Here is a 19,106-nt window from a genome sequence, read left to right as displayed (position 1 = left end):
TTTTGTATTTACAAGTCGTCCTTTAGTTTAATTGTTATAAGTGAAATGTCTGCCCGCTTACAGGGAGAGCCTCGGATTAGACTTGAGCGAGTCGTAATTTCTCCGTAACCTTTGGTCTCAGACATTGAGTCTAATGGTTACGTGTCTGTCTCCGCTTTTTCATAAATCGTGTGAGATAAGTCACTTGCGGAGAAATTGGTAGTTACTAGGTAGTTATCCAGGGAAGCCGGTCAGGTGGTAAGACCGAGATATGACAAAAACTATGTTTTCAGCTCGACGTTAAAATCCAGGAAAAAAAACAACAACAAATTTAGTTTAATAGCTGTCTTTCCAGTCTTTTCGGAACCATTACGTCTGCACCTTTTGATAGAGTAGCACAAATGTTCCACAAACATTTTCAATAATACAAGTATCGTCATAAATGTTCCAATCTGCCACAGTGAATGCCTGGTGGGCATAAAATCCTCGCCTCCAATGTGGGTTCTGGGTGGGTGCCAATGAAGAGGTTTGGTTAAACCGAATCTACAACGATGTTTTGTCTTACTTTGTTTGGATTATTAGGCATACTAAATGTATCGAGTATTTAATCAGACGTGTTTTTACCTTTGTATGCCACCGTTTAGTGATAAAATAACAAGTTAGTTAAACAGTTTTATGTTTTATGAGTAATAAGATGCTGTAATAAATGATACTGGAACTTTTTTTTGTTACTGAAATTAATTCTTTTGCAACATTACAATATAAACGATGGCAGAAAAATGTAAATCGTTATGAAAATAAATCACTGTTCAATAAATAGAAAGATCATCGAAACACGAGGCTATGTGATTGGTTTAAGGGGGCGTCGCCCTCAATTATAAACATATCTCGTGTTTTAATGTTCTTTCTCTTTTGCATCATAGGCAAAAATAAAAAGAACACTTTCCCTGTCGTCACAATATGAAACACCAGGAAAAAGTAACCCAATATGGAAAATATTTTTACCGATGCTCAAATTTTGAGATCCAAATGTGGTTAACCCCCGAGTATGAGTAAATCCCAGGAAAAAATAGCCAATCAACGAGCGTGCTCTATTTAAGACAGTGCGGTAACACATTGTGCATTTAATGGTAAACGATTTAACTGATATATTTTCAAAAGAAACGTCTCCCAACTATGATACAATATTATGTGCATGACTTTTTCAACTTAAATGTAAATTTTACTGCTTCTCCAGTCCTATCATAATCAAAGGAACGACACTGGATTATTCTTGACCGGACTGGCTCAATATCAGAAACGGTCACAATTACAAGATTGGAATCAAAATACGAGGTTACAATTTTATTGGCATAAAAAGGCAGAAACAATAAAGCTCGAAGGAAAAACAGTAATACAAATATACAGCTTTGAAATGTAAGCAGAAACCTGGCAAATAATATTGCTTGATGTTTGCTTCTTATTACGATTTAAGGGTGACTTTTACTAGTGAAAGATATAGATTTCTTTTTATTTAAATCAAGTGTATTTTGTAGTTTTCTTATGTACTGCTATAAAAATTCATTTTAATAGATTTCTTGAAGTACATACAACAATAAACGGTTCATTCGGACGAGTTCCAATGAAAACGAAAGTTGAAAATGCGGGATCTATTTACAGATAGCCGATATTTTGGAGTTCGTTCAAAAAGTGTAATTTGTTTGTACTTTTAACTAAATTGGGACTAAGAAATGAGTTTCTTATAAGCGAAAATTCCTTACAACCGTGTTCGCTATAACCGTTAAAATTTTATTTTAAATAAAGAAGGCAATATTTGGGCCAAAATAAACTGTTCCTTATAACCGGAAGTTCGCTATAATCGTGTTCGCTATAAGTGAAGTCTACTGTATGTATATGTTATTGTCTTATAAACAGACGACACCGACAAATTCAACCCGTTGACAATTGTGCACACCAATCCCAATGTGGGCGCAGTCTACAAGAGATTCTTCAGTTCCATCGCAGTCGACATCATCTATAAGAAACGACAAAGAACCATCACCAAACGCTGAAGTCATTACTGATACCCCTCTTCTGCCTCACCGGAAATAGAAAATGACAGGCATGTAGATGTGTTAAATTAAGTTCAAATCATGTTTGTTTAACAGTTTCTAGATTAATGTTTAACTTCTTTTAAATTGTTCGTCTTATTAAAGCATACAGGTCCAAACATCAGCTTTGCATGCAAGGTTAATCGGTTTCGGTCATTTTTTTATCCTTGTTCATTAAGTTTTAAGTTGTTCTCAGAAATTGTCAAAACTGTTCGCTTCAAACTTTATTTAAATGTTTTTGTTTGTCTGTTTGATTAATTGCTTGTTTTCTTTAACAAATTTCTAAATCATGAATGTTGCATATGTCTCAGGATTTTTTTGTTATGAATTTAAATGAAAACAAAATAAAACTAAATCTGAATTGAAATTATAAAGTCGAAGGTTAAAAATGATTATATGCTGGTAAGAAGATATACAATATATTGATATAGTGTTCTTATTATGGACGATTAATTAATGATATTGAATCTTTGACTTAATGCCGGATATTTATGGACCCTCCCTCACACTGTTATGAAACTCGTGTTTAATATTTTGATATTTATATAACGTTTCTATAATTAAACTCACGCAAATCCTAATATTGTACATACAACGTTAGCATTCACATCTCTAGAATCCCAATAATCGTCACAAATACCCCACCATTGTCCATCGTAGAAAACTTCGACTCGCCCCTTATTACTGCTACCTTTCCCATGTCCTGAGCCATTGCACAATCTCATGTTGTTAACTGGTTCTGTGCACATACTTTTCAGCACCTGCAAACACAGAAACTAAATCTATTGATATTTGGTCATAATTTATTAGTATGATAGCGGAAAGCAGGAATGGATGGGGCATCCGATTCTTCCTTCTGCACAAAAGCAGAAAATGAAGGGACATTCGAATCCTCCTCTGAATACACAACACGGAGACGCATTTGGAACTTCCTTTACTAAATTAAAACCCTTAAGGTACAAACAAAATTCGGAACAACAATGTACAAAAAATTACCTTGGAGGGCATTACGTTTGTATTGGTGTTGGTTTTAAATTTCTAGTAATTCTGATATGACAGTGAAATTGTTCTTTCAATAAAAACGAAATGCAATTTATCCAGAAATATAACGACTATAGTTGATACACGTTAAGTAAACCTCAGTAAGCATATACATGTTTGCAATAAAATAAAAAATGTTTGATATAAAGAAAGACAACTCAGACAAGTAGTGGGGTGAATCGTTGCCAGTTTCTAGTGGGCCAAGTCATGGTCAATTGACAAAGTTGTTGTCAGTGGACCAAGTCGTTGCCAGTGAACCAAGTCGTTGTCAGTAAGTCGTTGTCAATGGGCCAAATCGTTGTCAATGGGCCAAGCCGTTGTCAGTGGGCAAAGTCGTTGTCAAGTCGTTGTCAGTTGGCCAAGTCGTTGTCAGTTAGTCGTTGTCAGTGGGCCAAGTCGTTGTCAGTCGACCAATTTGTTGTCAGTGGGCTAAGTCGTTATAAATTCTCCGCGACTCATAAAAGGATATATGCAACCAAACGCAGTTAAAACAACAGCATAACCATTATGATTTGTTAACCTAGTGGAAAATACTCGCGGCATAAAGACCGATGATTCACTGTAATTCAGTTACTTTGACATTCGGAAAAAAACTAATATAACGTAAAATTTAGTATCCTAAGAGATAAGATCAAATTTTATGTTTTTATTGAACATATATCAAAATGTGTATACATGAATCAAAAATCAAAGTTAGCTTATGAAATAAGTATTTATCGATATTTGTACGCTTCTAAGGTGGTAATAAAATATTTGACGCAAAAAAGATTAGCAATTGTTTTTACTACTTACTTACTATGCGCCACTCAGTCGTGTTTAATTACAAATATGTTTTTTAAATAATACTGCATCTGATATTTGTTGTTTTGGATGTGTGAAACCATTGGCTGAATTCGAAGGTTACTGTACGCCCTTCCGACGAAGAAAATGATTTTGTTTCTGACATTAATAATAATAATAATAATAATAATATAAACATTTTTTCCTGAAGGTAACATATTAAGAAATACATATTTTATTTACAATATGGCCTTCAATTAAACAAGATAATGAAATTCACAAATATGTACACACATATCAAAAACATAAACAACAACGATTCAAATTGACAGACACATGCATACATCAGATTCATTTAAATTGTATATCAAGTAAATATTTTTTCATATTTCTTTTAAAAGCATATAGAGACGAAGACTTTTTAATATATAAAGGTAAGTTATTCCATATTTGCATTGCATTATTTCTAAAAGTTCTTTTAACATATTTTGTATTAGATCTTACATGTATTATGTTTCTATTTGTAGTTGATATAAGTGTATACGTTTCATTTTTCGAGAACACTATGATATCTGAAATGTAGGAAGGAGTTAATTCTTGTATATATTTAAATACTAATAATGCTGTATGATACTAGCATCTATTTTCAAAAGTTAACCAGTTTAATTTAAGGAAAAGCTGTAAAGAAGGCGTTTTAACTGGTTTACACAATATTATCTTTGCAGCGCGTTTCTGCAGTTTATTCAATTTTTTAAATTCAGTTTTATTACAAGTACTCCATATAATACAACAATAATCAAAACAAGGTAAAATATAAGCATTGTAAACCATTTCTTTTATCCTTGAATTAATTTCTTTTGTAATTTCTTTTTAATTAAATTATTTGTTTTATTCCGCCATAGTTTATATGAATCCCACTGATTAGTTTTTTTTATAATTATCTCTTTTCAAGCGTGCAATTTTAATTTCTTCATCGTACTAATGTGACAGTGTGTCCCTTTTTAAACGTTTAATTTTAAATGGTGCATGCTTCACTAGAATATTATTTATCATGTTATAAAACAATTCTATAGCTTCGTTTGGATCATTAAATGTCTCTATACAATCAAAATTAGAATCAATTAGTTCACGTTGAAACGATTCTATATCAAATTTAGCAAAACTCCTATATTTTATAGTTTTGTGATTACCTGCATGTGTGCTAGTATTTCCTCTAGTGAAACATATTCAATAATGGTCACTAATGCTGCTTTGAATCAGGGGGTCTAGATACAAAGTTTAAGAGAAATGGTTTACATTTCACAAAATTAATTTCTATCCATATCGATTCAATTTTCGGCTGTGTCTAAATCATATCTTCGTTTATAAGGGACGCTGTCTTTTACATAATCAAGTATACCCCCTCCCTTTTTACCAACTCTGTCTTTTCTCTCAAAAACGTAGCTTGATATTTCAATGTCTTTATCAGATACATTCATAGGTAAAACCTTTTCACATAATCCAAATACATGTGCTTTAAATTCGTTTAGAATTATTCGAATTTCATCGAATTTCGGGAGTAAATGCCGTACATTTTAATTCATGACATGAAAATCCTTTTGTTTAAATTTGACTCTTTCGTTTTCAATATACGAATTATCGCAATGATCATTTTTACTTAACATTATTTTAGAAATTCCATCAAAGGTTCTGCCGTAAAAACGTTTATATCATAATTCTTCCGAACAACAGAAGCAAAAATGGAGGGACATCCTAGCTTACTTCTTTTAAATCAAAAATGGATAGGTTTTCGAGTCCCTTTTTAACACTAAATTAGACTTGCAGAACGGAGGTCCACTAAGTCTTTCTCTTCTAGAAAAGTATAAATGATGGGGCATCCGAGTTTTCTTCGAATACATGTTAAAAGAAGAGGCTTCTCCTCATCCTATTCTAAGAACGGAAATTGAGGGGATCTGATTTTACACCCAAATACATGCGTCTGAGTCGTCCTATTCTAAAAACGGAAATTGGGGGGGGGGGTCTGATTTTACACCCAAATACATGCATCTGAGTCGTTCTCTTCTAAAAATGGAAATTGGAGGGGGATCTAACCCCCATACATGTACATGTAGAACGGAGCGGGCATCCAGAAAAAGCAACAATAGAGGGGCATCCGAGTCCCCTCTTATAAATTTGAGTCCCTACAACCTACTAAAAAAGTATACAAGTAACAAGGATTTTTAAAAAAAAAATTTAATAAAGTTTCACAAAAACGTATGATGTGTTTACTCACTTTACTTCCATAAAGAAAGTTAGTTCCACACGTGCCAGTGTCAGTTGTTTGTTGAATATGTCCACTGTTCACGATGCACGTGTTATTCTCGCTCAGATATGAGAATGAAACACATTTCCCTGTCTGTGCACATAAACTGCCACACATTAATTTGCTTGTTATATTTCTGTGAACACTTTCCTGACTTCCTATAGCTGACCCACTGCAAATATTTGACATCTTAAACCCCGCGGTAAATGAATTTGTGTTTAACGACTCCGTGTTATGAACGGGCACAAACAAAGTCATTAAAACAATTCTTAAAACCTGCTTCATTTTAGATATTCTCATATAGTCACTTATACATCTGCCTGATTTTTCTTGTTCTTTAATCATGAAGTATTTTCACGTTTGGATGAAAGTAAAATACCGCTCTCCGCGACACTGCAAAATGTTCGTATGCCTAATATTTGTCCAGAGACCGCACATTAATTTGATTATGCTCTGGGAAGGCACTATTTATACAAATCATAAATTATTAATTAGTTGATCAAATTCGAAACATTTACATAAATTATCAATTTTCTAATTGAATGATTATTTTATTACGGTCGTGAATAATTTGAGTGCAATTTATTCAAAATATTGATAAAAGCAATATCAACGAATCTTTTTGATATTCAAAGGAAATGTTGCATGAAAAAACAAATGTCAATTAAGTGCAAAGGGATATAAAAGAACATTTATACGAGAAATACTAATGTTTTGTTTTATAACATTTTTACCTACATAAAACCCAAAGCTAAGTCTTTTGATAGAACTGTGTGGCTCTATGAGAAAACTATGACTTGCTGCGTAGCAAGATGAATCTAGTTAACTGGGACGAACTTCAAGATGATGATATTGACACCTTTGTTGAGAATATTACAAACACTATCATAAACATATCAAAACTTTGTATTCCAAACAAAAAAGTAAAAATCAAGCCTAATGACCCTCCGTGGATGAACAATCAAATAAAAACAAAAATAAGACAACGTAAGCGCGCCTACAGAAAAGCAAAAATTTCTCAAAGTCAACATCATTGGTTAAAATTTCGGAAACTCAGAAATGAAGCAGTTCAGCTAGTCAAAGACAGCAAATCTCGTTACTTTCTTTCTTTCATTGTCTGACAATCTTAAATCAACTTCCATATCATCAAAAGATTGGTGGAAAATCCTCAAATCCTTCATATCATATTCAACAAAAAAAGGTATTCCTTCTCTTATTGATCCAATTACTAATTCCATTGTATCTGAAGAACCTGAAAAGGCTAATCTACTAAACACTTTTTTTCAAGAACCAGACAATGGTTGACGACTCTAACAGGGATCCCCCCAGACCCTCAGACATAGACAATCAACAGACCTTGGAAACGATTTATATATCTCCATCTGAAATTGAGGATGTACTGAAATCTTTAAAAACCGATAAAGCATCTGGACCTGACACTATCAGTAATCGAGTTTTATATGAGGCCTACCAACAACTTTCTCATCCCTTTCACCAGCTCTTTAACTTCTCACTACGATCCAAGAAAATGCCGACATCCTGGAAATTGTCAAATGTCTGTGCTGTATATAAGAAAGGCGATCCTGCTGTTGTAAACAATTATAGACCTATATCTTTACTCAACACTATTGAAAAAGTATTTGAACGAGTAGTCTTTAAACATATCTTTAACTTTTACAGAGACATTTCATTCTTCACTCCATCTCAGTCGGGATTCTTGCCAGGTGACTCAACTGTAAACCAACTTGCGTATCTTTACAATAATTTTTGAAAGGCTTTAGATGATGGCCTTGAGGTGAGGGTCGTATTTTTTGATATTAGTAAAGCATTTGATAAAGTTTGGCACCAAGGTTTGTTAGTGAAACTTTCATGAATCTGGAATTCGTGGAAATGTACACCAATGGCTTTCTGATTACTTAACAAATCGTAGACAACAAGTTGTTCTTCCTGGTACCATGTCGGACTGTGTTTACAAATTGCATCTGGAGTCCCCAAGGATCAATACTTGGGCCTCTTCTATTTCTTGTTTATATCAACGATATTGTTCAAGATATTGGTTCCAACATCAATCTTTTTGCAGATGACACTAGTCTCCATCTGATAGTTGAAACACCTTCTGAAACACATGATACAATGCAGAATGACATACAAAAGATTTGTCTTTGGGCTGATAAATGGCTAGTTAACTTTAATCCATCTAAATCCGAGTCAATGATTATATCAAGAAGAATCAATAAACCACATCACACACCTTTCTCAATGTATGGCCAACAAATTCCTCAAGTTTCTGATCACAAACATCTAGGAGTGTTTTTTTTCTGATGATTGCTCTTGGCATTCCCATATCAATTATATAAAAGAAAAGGCATGGAATAGAATAAACATAATGCGTAAACTTAAATTCAAACTAGACCGAAAGTCTCTAGAAATCATATATACATCCTTCATTCGTCCTATTATTGAATATGCTGATATAATATGGGACAATTGTACATCCTACGAAAAACAAGAATTAGACAAAATTCAAAATGAAGCAGCACGTATTGTGACGGGTGCAACAAAGCTGATATCGTTAGCTGATTTATACAATGATGTAAATTGGGAATCACTTTCTGACAGAAGAAGGAAGCATAAGCTTATTCAACTTTACAAAATGAAAAATTGTCTCACTCCATCCTATCTATCGTCTATTGTACCAGATCTTGTTCGCCTGAATACTACATATAACTTACGTAATTCTCAAAATATCGATACAATTCGTACAAGAACAACTCTATACTATAACTCCTTTCTACCAACGGCACTTCGTGAATGGAATTCCTTACCGATTGAAACCCGTCAGCTACAGTCATTGAATTCTTTCAAAGCTCTTTGAACGAAGACAAAACTAAAACTCCCCGACACTTCTATTATGGAGATAGACGGTCACAAATTCTTCATACAAGACTTAGAACGAAATGCAGCTCTCTTAATCACCACTTGTTCTTAAAAAATATAGTATCATCTCCTTTATGTAGTTGTGGCCTAATTGAAGACAACCACCACTTCTTCTTTACTTGCAAGAATTATACACAAATAAGAAATGCACTTTTTCAAACTTTGACTCCAATATGTTCCATTGATCTTCGAACCCTTCTATATGGAGATCCGTCAAATGATTATCAAACAAACACATGGATATTAGATGCAGTATTTGAATTTATAAATAGCAGCGGACGTTTCCACTAGATGTATTTTATACTACCAACATTTAATATACTGCAATATCTCCAATTTGACCTCTGTTCGTTAGTCTGGTCTTTCCAATATTTTTTGTCTTCTTTTGATATATATTTAATATACACATAATATTTTTTCTGGTTAGCTTAAAATAGTTAATTTCTAGACATTTGCTTTAAGTGCCAGTCTAAATAAAAAAACTTATTTTTGTCTGTTTTCTTTTGCTTAGTACTCACTTGAAAATTGTCTTATTAAGTTGCATTCCTAATTTCTTTTTCCTTTTTTTTTCATTTTTTATGTTTAAACTAAATCTTGCAATATTCTTACTTAATAATTTAAATGAATTAGCTATCCTGCCATATATGTTTGTGTAAATATCATTTGTTATCTAGGGAGAGGAACTATATAAGTTTTCTTTCGTTCTAATCCCTTTCAATTTATTTAACAATTATTCACATATAAAATGTAATATATGTAAAATATTGAAATAAATATGTTTAAACTATAACATTTTATAATCGGCTTTAGAAATATATGAAATATCCCAGCATGTATCTAACACATGCCACCAACTTTCAAGTTTAATTTCTTTGCGCTTTGGTGGTCCATTAACGACCAATTCATTTTAACTTAATTGCTGTATTTATTAACTTATAATTAAATCTATCTAAAACGCTCGGTTAAATTCGTTCTCTAAGCTGTTTTTTCCATGGGGTGTTCGGAGTTATAATTGTTTACTTAATTAATTTAATTCATTATCAAGTAGGGGCTTAGAAAAAATCATCTCCGTTATTACATTGTCTTTTAATATTACTATAAATAATTTATCAAGGACATTCAGGTATTACTGAAAGTAATGGAAATTGCAATCTATTTGAAATTCGAGCTATATTTGCATAATCACAGAATAGAAACGAACGCAAGTTTAAAGTTGATATAAGTTTATGCACTTGACTAGATTTTCAATTATTGAACCCACGTAAGCAAATATTTCGATTTTCCAAAGATGTGATCTGCCGATAACATTATTGATAATAAAGGTGTCGATCCCGTTTTCTAATATATTGATTCGACACTATCTGTCCCACATCGAACACAAACACTTGGAGTGTGCACCCGGCCCTTCACCGCCCATGAGTCACAAAAAATGATTATACATGACAAATATTGAAAAAGTCCCAAGCTTCTTATTTCATTTAAAGATATTTCTGATTTCAGTGGCCATTAAAAATTTTGACATATATCGCAAAAGCACTATCTACTAGCATTAAATAATTTTACAATTTTTTAACAAATGTTTAAAATTAACAACAAAAAAAAACACGTTACTCAAAGTTAATTGTTGTCACAAGATTGTTATGCTTTAAAATAAAATTGCCTATTGAATCCATGTTTACAAAAGATCAAATAGTTAGTTATATTAAAGTGTTACTTTAATCAGAAATATTTTTCTTTAAGTGAAATAATGTGATAATTGCACATATGGTTCAAAGAATAGAAAAACACTTATTTCAAAACAACAATAAAGAACATAAGATAACTGAAATGATAGAACATAAAGTACTGAGTTTCAAGTCATTGACAAAATGTGAAATCCCCCTTTTTGATTTATTTTTTATTAAATTTAAGGTCTATTTTAGTTCAATTCAATATTTTATGTCTATTTTAGTATATCATAAGTATCAAAATAATTTTGGTATAAAAAGGGAGTGAAATGTCTTCAAGACGTTTCACTCCCATTTGGGAGTGAAACGTCTTGGTGTGAACCGTCTCAATAATGAAACGTCTGTCTACCTGTTTTAGGCATGCTTTATCCAGGAAATTTTTGACATAACTGATACATTTTAATTAAGAGATAAGAAAATTCTTCTAATGATTTATATGACTGGTGGCAGTGAATATGAAATCCTTGAAGTAAATATTAAAGTTTACTTTTAGTTTCATGTAGAATTTTTATGAAAATTTTGGAATCCTTCCTTTATGATGAAGTCAGAGACCAACAGGTCATTTATGAGTCAATGTCAGTTTCTGTTTGTGCACAATTATGTTTCCCTGAATATACATTTTTGTACATCATAACTATATAAAAAAGGCCATAATTCTATCAAATGATGGATACAAATTCTCGTACAGGTTTCTCCAGATCACTGAAAGGCAATAATATTTCTTTACACCCCTTGAAAAATGAAGTAATCACAGACTTGTTCACGCCCGCCAAGCCGTTAGTTCGCCTTTCAATTTAAAACCAGAGTTTAACTTGCTTGGTATAATAAAAAGAAGAAAAGGTTCTAGTTTGTATTTATTTAATGGTGATAAAAGGTTCTATTACAAAGAAAAAATAGTTCGATATGTTATCCAACACTCGAAAGAACAATTATTAGAATTCCTTGCAATATGGTAGATTGCAGCATATGGTAAATAACAAACATGTGTTAGTAGTTATTACATGTATTTGTTTTGTAAATGGCATGACATTGAGTATGAATATCATTTAAGTTGTTCTCCTTACTGTATGTGGTGCCGTTATATGTCGCAACGCCGCTTAATGTCGCATTTGCCGCTAAATGTCGCACCGTTGCCTCTAAATGTCGCAACCGCCGCTAATGGTCGCAAAATCATTTGCCGTTAAATGTCGCAATGTTAACGTTAAATGTCGCACGAATTTCCCCTTCCGTTAAATGTCGCAACACTACCGTTAAATGTCGCAAGATGTAATTCAATGTTGAACTCGAGTTTCATTGTTGTATTATATCAATTAAATCTGCCTACTCAAGACGAATTATATCTGTTTGAAAGCGAGTGTTTTTATTATATATGGAAATGCGCTACAAATTATACAACGATAATATTCATCTTATAAATAAATGTATATTGTTTTGCGTTCGATTTTTACCTGATCTTATACAAGTACATATTGATAAATTAATTATACAATTGTCTACCATTTGTATGAAACTGCAAAATTTACATTGTTATGTAAATAGTTTTGTACAAACATGTCTGTAAAATTAGCAAAAGAGACAGCCTAACGGCCTGGCTGCCTGAGTTGGAAGAATGGTGGCCTAGTAGGCTTAGGAGGCAAATCGTCTCGCTGTCGGAAGAGGAAGCCTAAATTGCTGACGAACTGGGCCTTATGAGTTTGCCTAACGCCCTAGAAGCCTAACGTCGGCAGCCTAGCATCCTAAGAGACAACCTGGTATGTGTTATATAGAATCTGGTACAGAAGTCAACGTAGATAAACAAAATCAGTTTTGAAAGCATAAAACATGTTATTTGCAAAAACCTGTTTATGCTTTTATTATATTTGCGTGTTTTTATTTCCATTTTAACGCCAGAAAGGCAGTGCTCATTCATACTATTTCTTCAATAAATATAAAAACTGTTTTCTTAATGCATCTGTTCCATATTTTATTTTGAACAATAAAGTTCTTTAAAAATAAATACTCTATAGTGTCTATATCTATGGTCATTTGAACTTTACTATGACGTTCTCGACATGCGCATTAGGACACGATAAGAAATCAAAAAATTCTAATCAAACACGTGACAAAATAAACTACGAGCATAAAAGTGGTATAATTAATATCGTCGTTACACATGTATAATGTATGCCTTGTGTTTTTTTGTTTTGTTTTTGTTTTTTTTGTTTTTTCGAAAAATGTCAGATTAAATTTCATTGACATATTTAGTTATGAAGCGTAACAGATTAAGATTTTCATTACAGCAAAAGATCATGTGACAATAAAATATAAAAAGCCTAGATTCTCTGGCAAATACGGCTAGCTGTAATTACCAATATGAGCATACATAATTATTGGTATTCTTATTTAATGATATTTTCCGAGAATCTATCATAGTATAAAGCGACTTGACGAGTAAAATATTACTTGCCATAATGTCCAAGCGTAAATAATGTTTGACAAATGGTAAAATGTACTAATTTTTCTGTACATTTTCTAATTTTGACATCTGCTTATTTTACTCAACAGCCGGCATATGATATCTGCTAATCGTGAAATTCGCTCATTTTAACACCCGACCGCGGATCGTCAAACCTGTGAGGAATACTAAATGATCAAGGAGTACTACACGAATGCTAAATGCAAGATTTCAAAATGGCCAAAAACACTTCCTATTTCGAATAAGACCAAGCTTGTCTGTCGATTTTCGTGTTGGCGGTGCATTTTATACTGTGCATGTTTTTCACGTATTTGCCGTTTCTGTTAAAGTGAATTTTTTGCCTTGATATTCAATCAATATTTCAAGTTTGAAGTGAATATTTGTGATGTTTTTGGGGGAAAATATAAAAAGGGAGATATTTAAGCATTTCAAGATCATCTTTCCTTTAGAAATACATTTTACATTTAATATATGAAATAATTATTTTATGTTTAAAGTAAATATGTTTGAACTTTTTTGAGCAATTAGCAGTAACCAAAAGGTTAATCAAGGCGAGAACATAAAAGATAAAATAGAGAAAAAAGAACCCCTAAAGAAAGTCCAAAACGGCAAAGTTGAAAATGTTGCAGGTTCCGTTTGATAAAGCCCAAATTAACACTGTCCCGGTAATGGCCACGGTATCGCTATTGTGTCTTAAGCCGGTGAACCGGGTGTTCCGTGGTGTTTTTCTGAAAAATCAAATTGCTTTTACACACACCCGACAGAGCCCACACATTCTCGGTTCAGTGCCTGATTTTGCACCGGATATATACGATAAGCGCCGATGCCAAATCGGCGTATTCCCGCTTGATTCCGGTGGAGACCCGACTTGACACGGTTTCATCACGGTCTATCCCGACCTTCAATTTGCCACGGAAACGCTACTTTTGATGCCGGAACTATCCCGGTGACGCCCCGGTAATGCGCCGATGCTTCCGGTTCAAGTTTATGAGAATAAAACTGCCTGACCACGTTGACATCAGTCATTTGGTAAAATGACAGCAGAGATGCGATCTGAAGGAAAGGGGATAAAAGTTAGAAAAAAACTGTGCCTACAACGCCTACAGAGCTTGAGGTACCTGAAGCTGAAAATGCACCACCTGGGGATTTTTTCCAACTCTCATTTAACAAATTGTCCATGCTCGTGTTCCTTCTCTAAACAAAATGATCCAAAGTAGCACTTCAAGTTTATATATTCCTGTTCTTTAGATTTCCTGTTATCGGCATGAGATCGTTACACCACCAACTATCACCGTTGTATAACCGTACTTGTCGGCAATATCAGGGACATTACCGGCTCCAACCGGAGGGTTGTTGCCTATATGACCTCAATGTTCCTTGGCTATAGGCCTTTCTCAAATCATATGCATACTTAACATTCCATCACCAGAGAGAGGCTAACAGGGCATGAATGTAAACAAACAATGTCTGACCTGATAAGCCCTAGTGTGTTAAATTTGCTGGGAAATCTCATTTTTATTCCACTCTGTTATTCCAATTTTAGATATGATTATACCGTTAATTTTCATAAAATACCTAAGGATGTGAGTTTAATAAAGGAAAGGATTGTGAAAATAAGATGGATGAAAGAGCATTTCAAGGTAAAATACCATTGTTCTTTTCTTTTTAAACCAAGCTACTTAAGATGTTTTACTACTTACAATTTAATTACTCTGATTTCTCATTGTTTTAAATGTTTCATTAAATTATAAACATAATTATATGTTTTGTTCATAAATTTCATTTAATATTTCCCACTTTTAAAGATAACATTTAAAACATAATTGCTTCAGAATCTAAATCAATACCGTTTTTATACTAAAAAGCAATAACGGTTATTTAAATTTCAGATCAATACTTTTGCAATAGTTGCTCGTTTTGAAGCATTTCATACAATAAGATTAACAATCATGGACATAAATTCATATATGTCTGAAGAGAATAGATTTACCCTGTAGATGGTTCGACTGGAGTAATAATGAACAGACCAATATAAAGATGAACACTAAAGAAGAAGATTTCATTACCAGATGAAAGGTATACGTACACAAGACTTAATTTTCATTTTATACACATAAACAAAGTTCAGCCCCTATAAAAATATATGTGCAATTAAAATATAAATATACATATTTTAGAAATGTCATAATTCTTGTTTCCACTTCTAAATAAAAGATATATTTTTTTTCAGGAATTCCACTGGTAACAGTCATGAACACATATTGACACATTGTATTTGAATCACCTTTAATTGTAATATCTCTTCATGGCAGTGGCATAACAGATAAAAAGAAACTATCAAACAGTTCAAAGAAGAATTACAGAAAACTAAGGACGAAAACAAACAGTGATATTGAACGTTTGATACAAATAAATTTTCCAATTTTGACAGTTGTATATACAGGATTTCCAGCAAAATTTACTATAATTATATTCATTACAGTTTTCAATGTTATAAAACATCAGCAAAACATTAAGAGCGTTCAATATGATGCAAGCAAAACAATCAGCTTGACTGACGAAATGTTTTTAGCATATTTTTAATGACCATTTGTTCAGTCTTTTGCGCCTTGAATTTAAATAAAAACTTTAAAAGAAAGCATCGCATTACTTTGTTTTTAACATTGTGCTTTGTTAGATATATGGTACAGCTGCAGGGAATATGTCAACATGTTAATTACAGTTTCATATTTTGTCCTCTTATTGCATTATATTGTTGAGAGAATATTTCTTTGAATGTTAAAAGAAGTGCTTAAACTCCATACTGCCTTTCCTAATACCCTCCAACTGCAAGATATTGCACAGGTTTTCTGCGAATGTTCAGTCCCCTCAGTACATGGATTATTTGGGGTTGGTAAGTCCAGGCAACATCCTCTGGAAGTGCCATGTTCCCAAATGATTTGTTATATACCAATCAGTAGAGGGTTCCAACAATATGACCACATAATCAACTCGGACCAACTGGACAAGTGCAATAATCTAATGATACTTCGGCTTCGTCTTAAGATTTGACTGATATTTGCAATGAAATGATTGTATTTAGTTATATACTAAATATTTTATACTGTAATTAATTACATAGTTGTTAATATATAAGTTTTAAGTTCCTTACTTAGCATAAAATGTATCTTTACATTGCTGTAAACAATATCATGTGTAATGATACTGGAAATTCATTGAAATGTATAAGACGGGGGTGTCATGTTTAAACAAAATATTATTTTGATTTGATAAGGTTGTCTGTAAAATTAACCAGTTTCTAGAGAGTCATCCAGAAATTTTTACTTTTAAATACAAAGTGAATAAAACTTTTTTGAACTTCATTTCTTTCAATAGCTAAATTCAGGGGAAGTATGGTACAGAATTCAGCATCCAACTGTTTACATCTATTATCAGTTAATTGTTTTATACACTCTTGACCAACATGTGTTTAGGTTAGCAATAAAATACTGATAACGCAGATAATATCTGTTTAAGTTGCAAAGAATTTACCTGATATTTATACTGACAAAGAATTTTAGAAATTACTTGGAATTATCATAAACTTTAATTCACTTATCAGGTCTTGTATATCCTTCACTGTATTTAGTGCAAATTAAACCCTTTGTTGATTTATTCATCTCCAGAAGAGATTTTTGTAATGTTAAATATAGTCCTCAACAAGTATGTAGCAAACAGAACATTATCAAGATCTCTGACACTGTAGAAAAATCTTTCGGCCATATATTCGTGATATATTTACATTGAGCAGATACTGAAGCTTGCCCTGTTAGCCTCGTTCTGAGAAATCTATGAATATGTATGAGGTAATATTAAGAAGGGTCTATACCGTAGCTCTGCCTGTTTCACCGTGGCAACACCGTGTCATCACCGGGGCTTTGCCGTTTGGACATTGGTTGACACGCATCCTGGTTAACTACGATTTGTCACGGTATGGATGCAGTATAGGTATGGTGGTTTCCCGGCAATTCCCTGTTCCAAGCCGATAGAACACGTTTTTTTGGCTTCCTCCCGGTGAGTGCCGGTGAGCCCCGGTTGTATTAAACATTTAAATACAACCATGACAATCTTTCAGTTTGCTCCGGTTCACCATGGTTTGTCCCTTTACTTCACGGAATCGCAACGGCCCAACGCCGGTTTTCCACGGTTGATCCCGGTTGACTAAACGTGGCAAACCGGGACACCAAACCGGGACTGTGTAAATGGGGCTTAAATCGCCCATTAATGACTGTATTACTATTAGTACTAGCAAAAAAGAATGTCTTCAAATCAATGAAATTACTTAAACCGAAATCTGATAGTGAGAATATCATAATACCTTAAGATGTTGTCAATCAGGGTTATAAATGAAAAAGGGAGACAAAAAGAAAAAACTTATCTATTGAGAATTGAATTTCAATTGTATCTTTCTAGAATACACTTTCTAGCAAGCAAAAAGGTCTTCAAATCAATGAAATTACTTAAACCGGATTATGATAGCGAGAATATCATAATTCGTGAAACATTTAACGTTAACATTTCGACATTTAACGGCAAATGATTTTGCGACATTTAGCGGCGGTTGAGACATTTAGCGGCAATGGTGCGACATTTAGCGGCATTGCGACATAAAACGGCGCCACACTGTATATAATGATACCATTAAATAAAGCTAAACAAAAACTATTTTCACAGAAATAATTATTTGTTAGATTAATCATAGGCTTTAAATTTATAAAACACCGGTATATTGTGAAGTTAATGAAAATGTGTGTAAAATTTGATAGACATATAATTAGAAAGACCTCTATTTTATATGTTATAAAATTTCTTTAGTTTTTAAAAGATAATTTCAACAATTAAATTGACTTCTTTATTTGATAATATATATATTTCGACATTTTTACATCAATTATCTCATCGTCATGTCCGTGATCGTAAGGGGGAATTCTTAAACAATCGTCTTTTCCGTGCTTTTTTGTGGCAATTTTGGCCACAAAGCTATAAATGTATCTTTCATGTTTGTGTATTTTATATGATTTCCTAATTTTTACCTTAAACTAACTCGGAATTATCTTTGATTATCTATTACATTTCTATGTAGGGCAGCGCTTTTTTGCCCTACGCAGATTGCGTATGCGCGAGAAAATACTAAGTCCGGTCAATTTTTCATAGCAACGGACTGCGTCGTATAAAGGTCTATAAGTACCCTGAAATAATGTATTTAACATTGTTCAATGTTAAATTAAAGGAATCTAATATCTCTCTTTTGATTTTGTACGTCGGGTCTTTGCTTAAAATTGTGATATATAAACGTTATAAAAAGCATGAAAAACGTGTCAAAAATCGTAACCTAAGTGTTTGTAAAATCAAATAAAATATTAGAAGATAATGAATTATCATGAAATTTATCTAAGACAAAAAAATCAATCAAGCTCTATTTATTATTTAATAAAAATAATTATACCTATGTTTATTTTCATTTATATAACGTAATTGAAATCCTAACAATGATAACATTTTTTTGATTTTACATAAAAGAGAAGTTTGCATACGTGTCAAATGCCATTTTAAGTTAAAAACAGTGTAATTCTAAAATAAACACACTTAAAATAGTATACTCGCGATAGGCATACACAAGGAAAATAACTGTTTAATAACTGTCATGATGAATGTCTTAAAACTTCGACAGGAGGTTCGAAGAACACGTCTTCACAGTACGTCGGTCAGAGATGGCAGGCAATGCACGAGATTTGATACAAACCAGCCAAACCAAC

The 19,106-nt window shown here is 32.8% G+C and overlaps 1 protein-coding gene across 1 annotated transcript; it reads right to left on the bottom strand.

Moving 5' to 3' along the window:
• Positions 1–1,502: 1,502 nt before the first annotated feature.
• Positions 1,503–6,615, bottom strand: LOC132741362 (macrophage receptor MARCO-like). Its single transcript, XM_060729514.1, has 3 exons — positions 6,163–6,615; positions 2,640–2,830; positions 1,503–2,052 (listed from the first exon to the last, which is right to left on the bottom strand). The coding sequence occupies exons 1-3, from the start codon at positions 6,535–6,537 to the stop codon at positions 1,884–1,886; spliced, it is 735 nt and encodes a 244-aa protein (XP_060585497.1). The 5' UTR covers positions 6,538–6,615; the 3' UTR covers positions 1,503–1,883.
• Between the last annotated feature and the right edge of the window lie 12,491 nt (positions 6,616–19,106).

This window comes from Ruditapes philippinarum, unplaced genomic scaffold, assembly GCF_026571515.1.
Source record: "Ruditapes philippinarum isolate M1 unplaced genomic scaffold, ASM2657151v2 ctg4236_1_1_1_1, whole genome shotgun sequence".
NCBI classification, from domain to species: Eukaryota; Metazoa; Mollusca; class Bivalvia; order Venerida; family Veneridae; genus Ruditapes; species Ruditapes philippinarum.
Note: the sequence above shows the minus strand (reverse complement) of the source record. Positions and strands in the feature narration are given on the sequence as shown.

Coding starts and splice junctions, on each gene's coding strand:
- LOC132741362 (XM_060729514.1), bottom strand. CDS start 6,537: ATGATTAAAGAACAAGAAAAATCAGGCAGATGTATAAGTGACTATATG. Junction 2,831..6,162: donor ACTTTCTTTATGGAAGTAAA/GTGAGTAAACAC, acceptor CTGTGTTTGCAG/GTGCTGAAAAGTATGTGCAC. Junction 2,053..2,639: donor TGTACAATATTAGGATTTGC/GTGAGTTTAATT, acceptor CCGGTGAGGCAG/AAGAGGGGTATCAGTAATGA.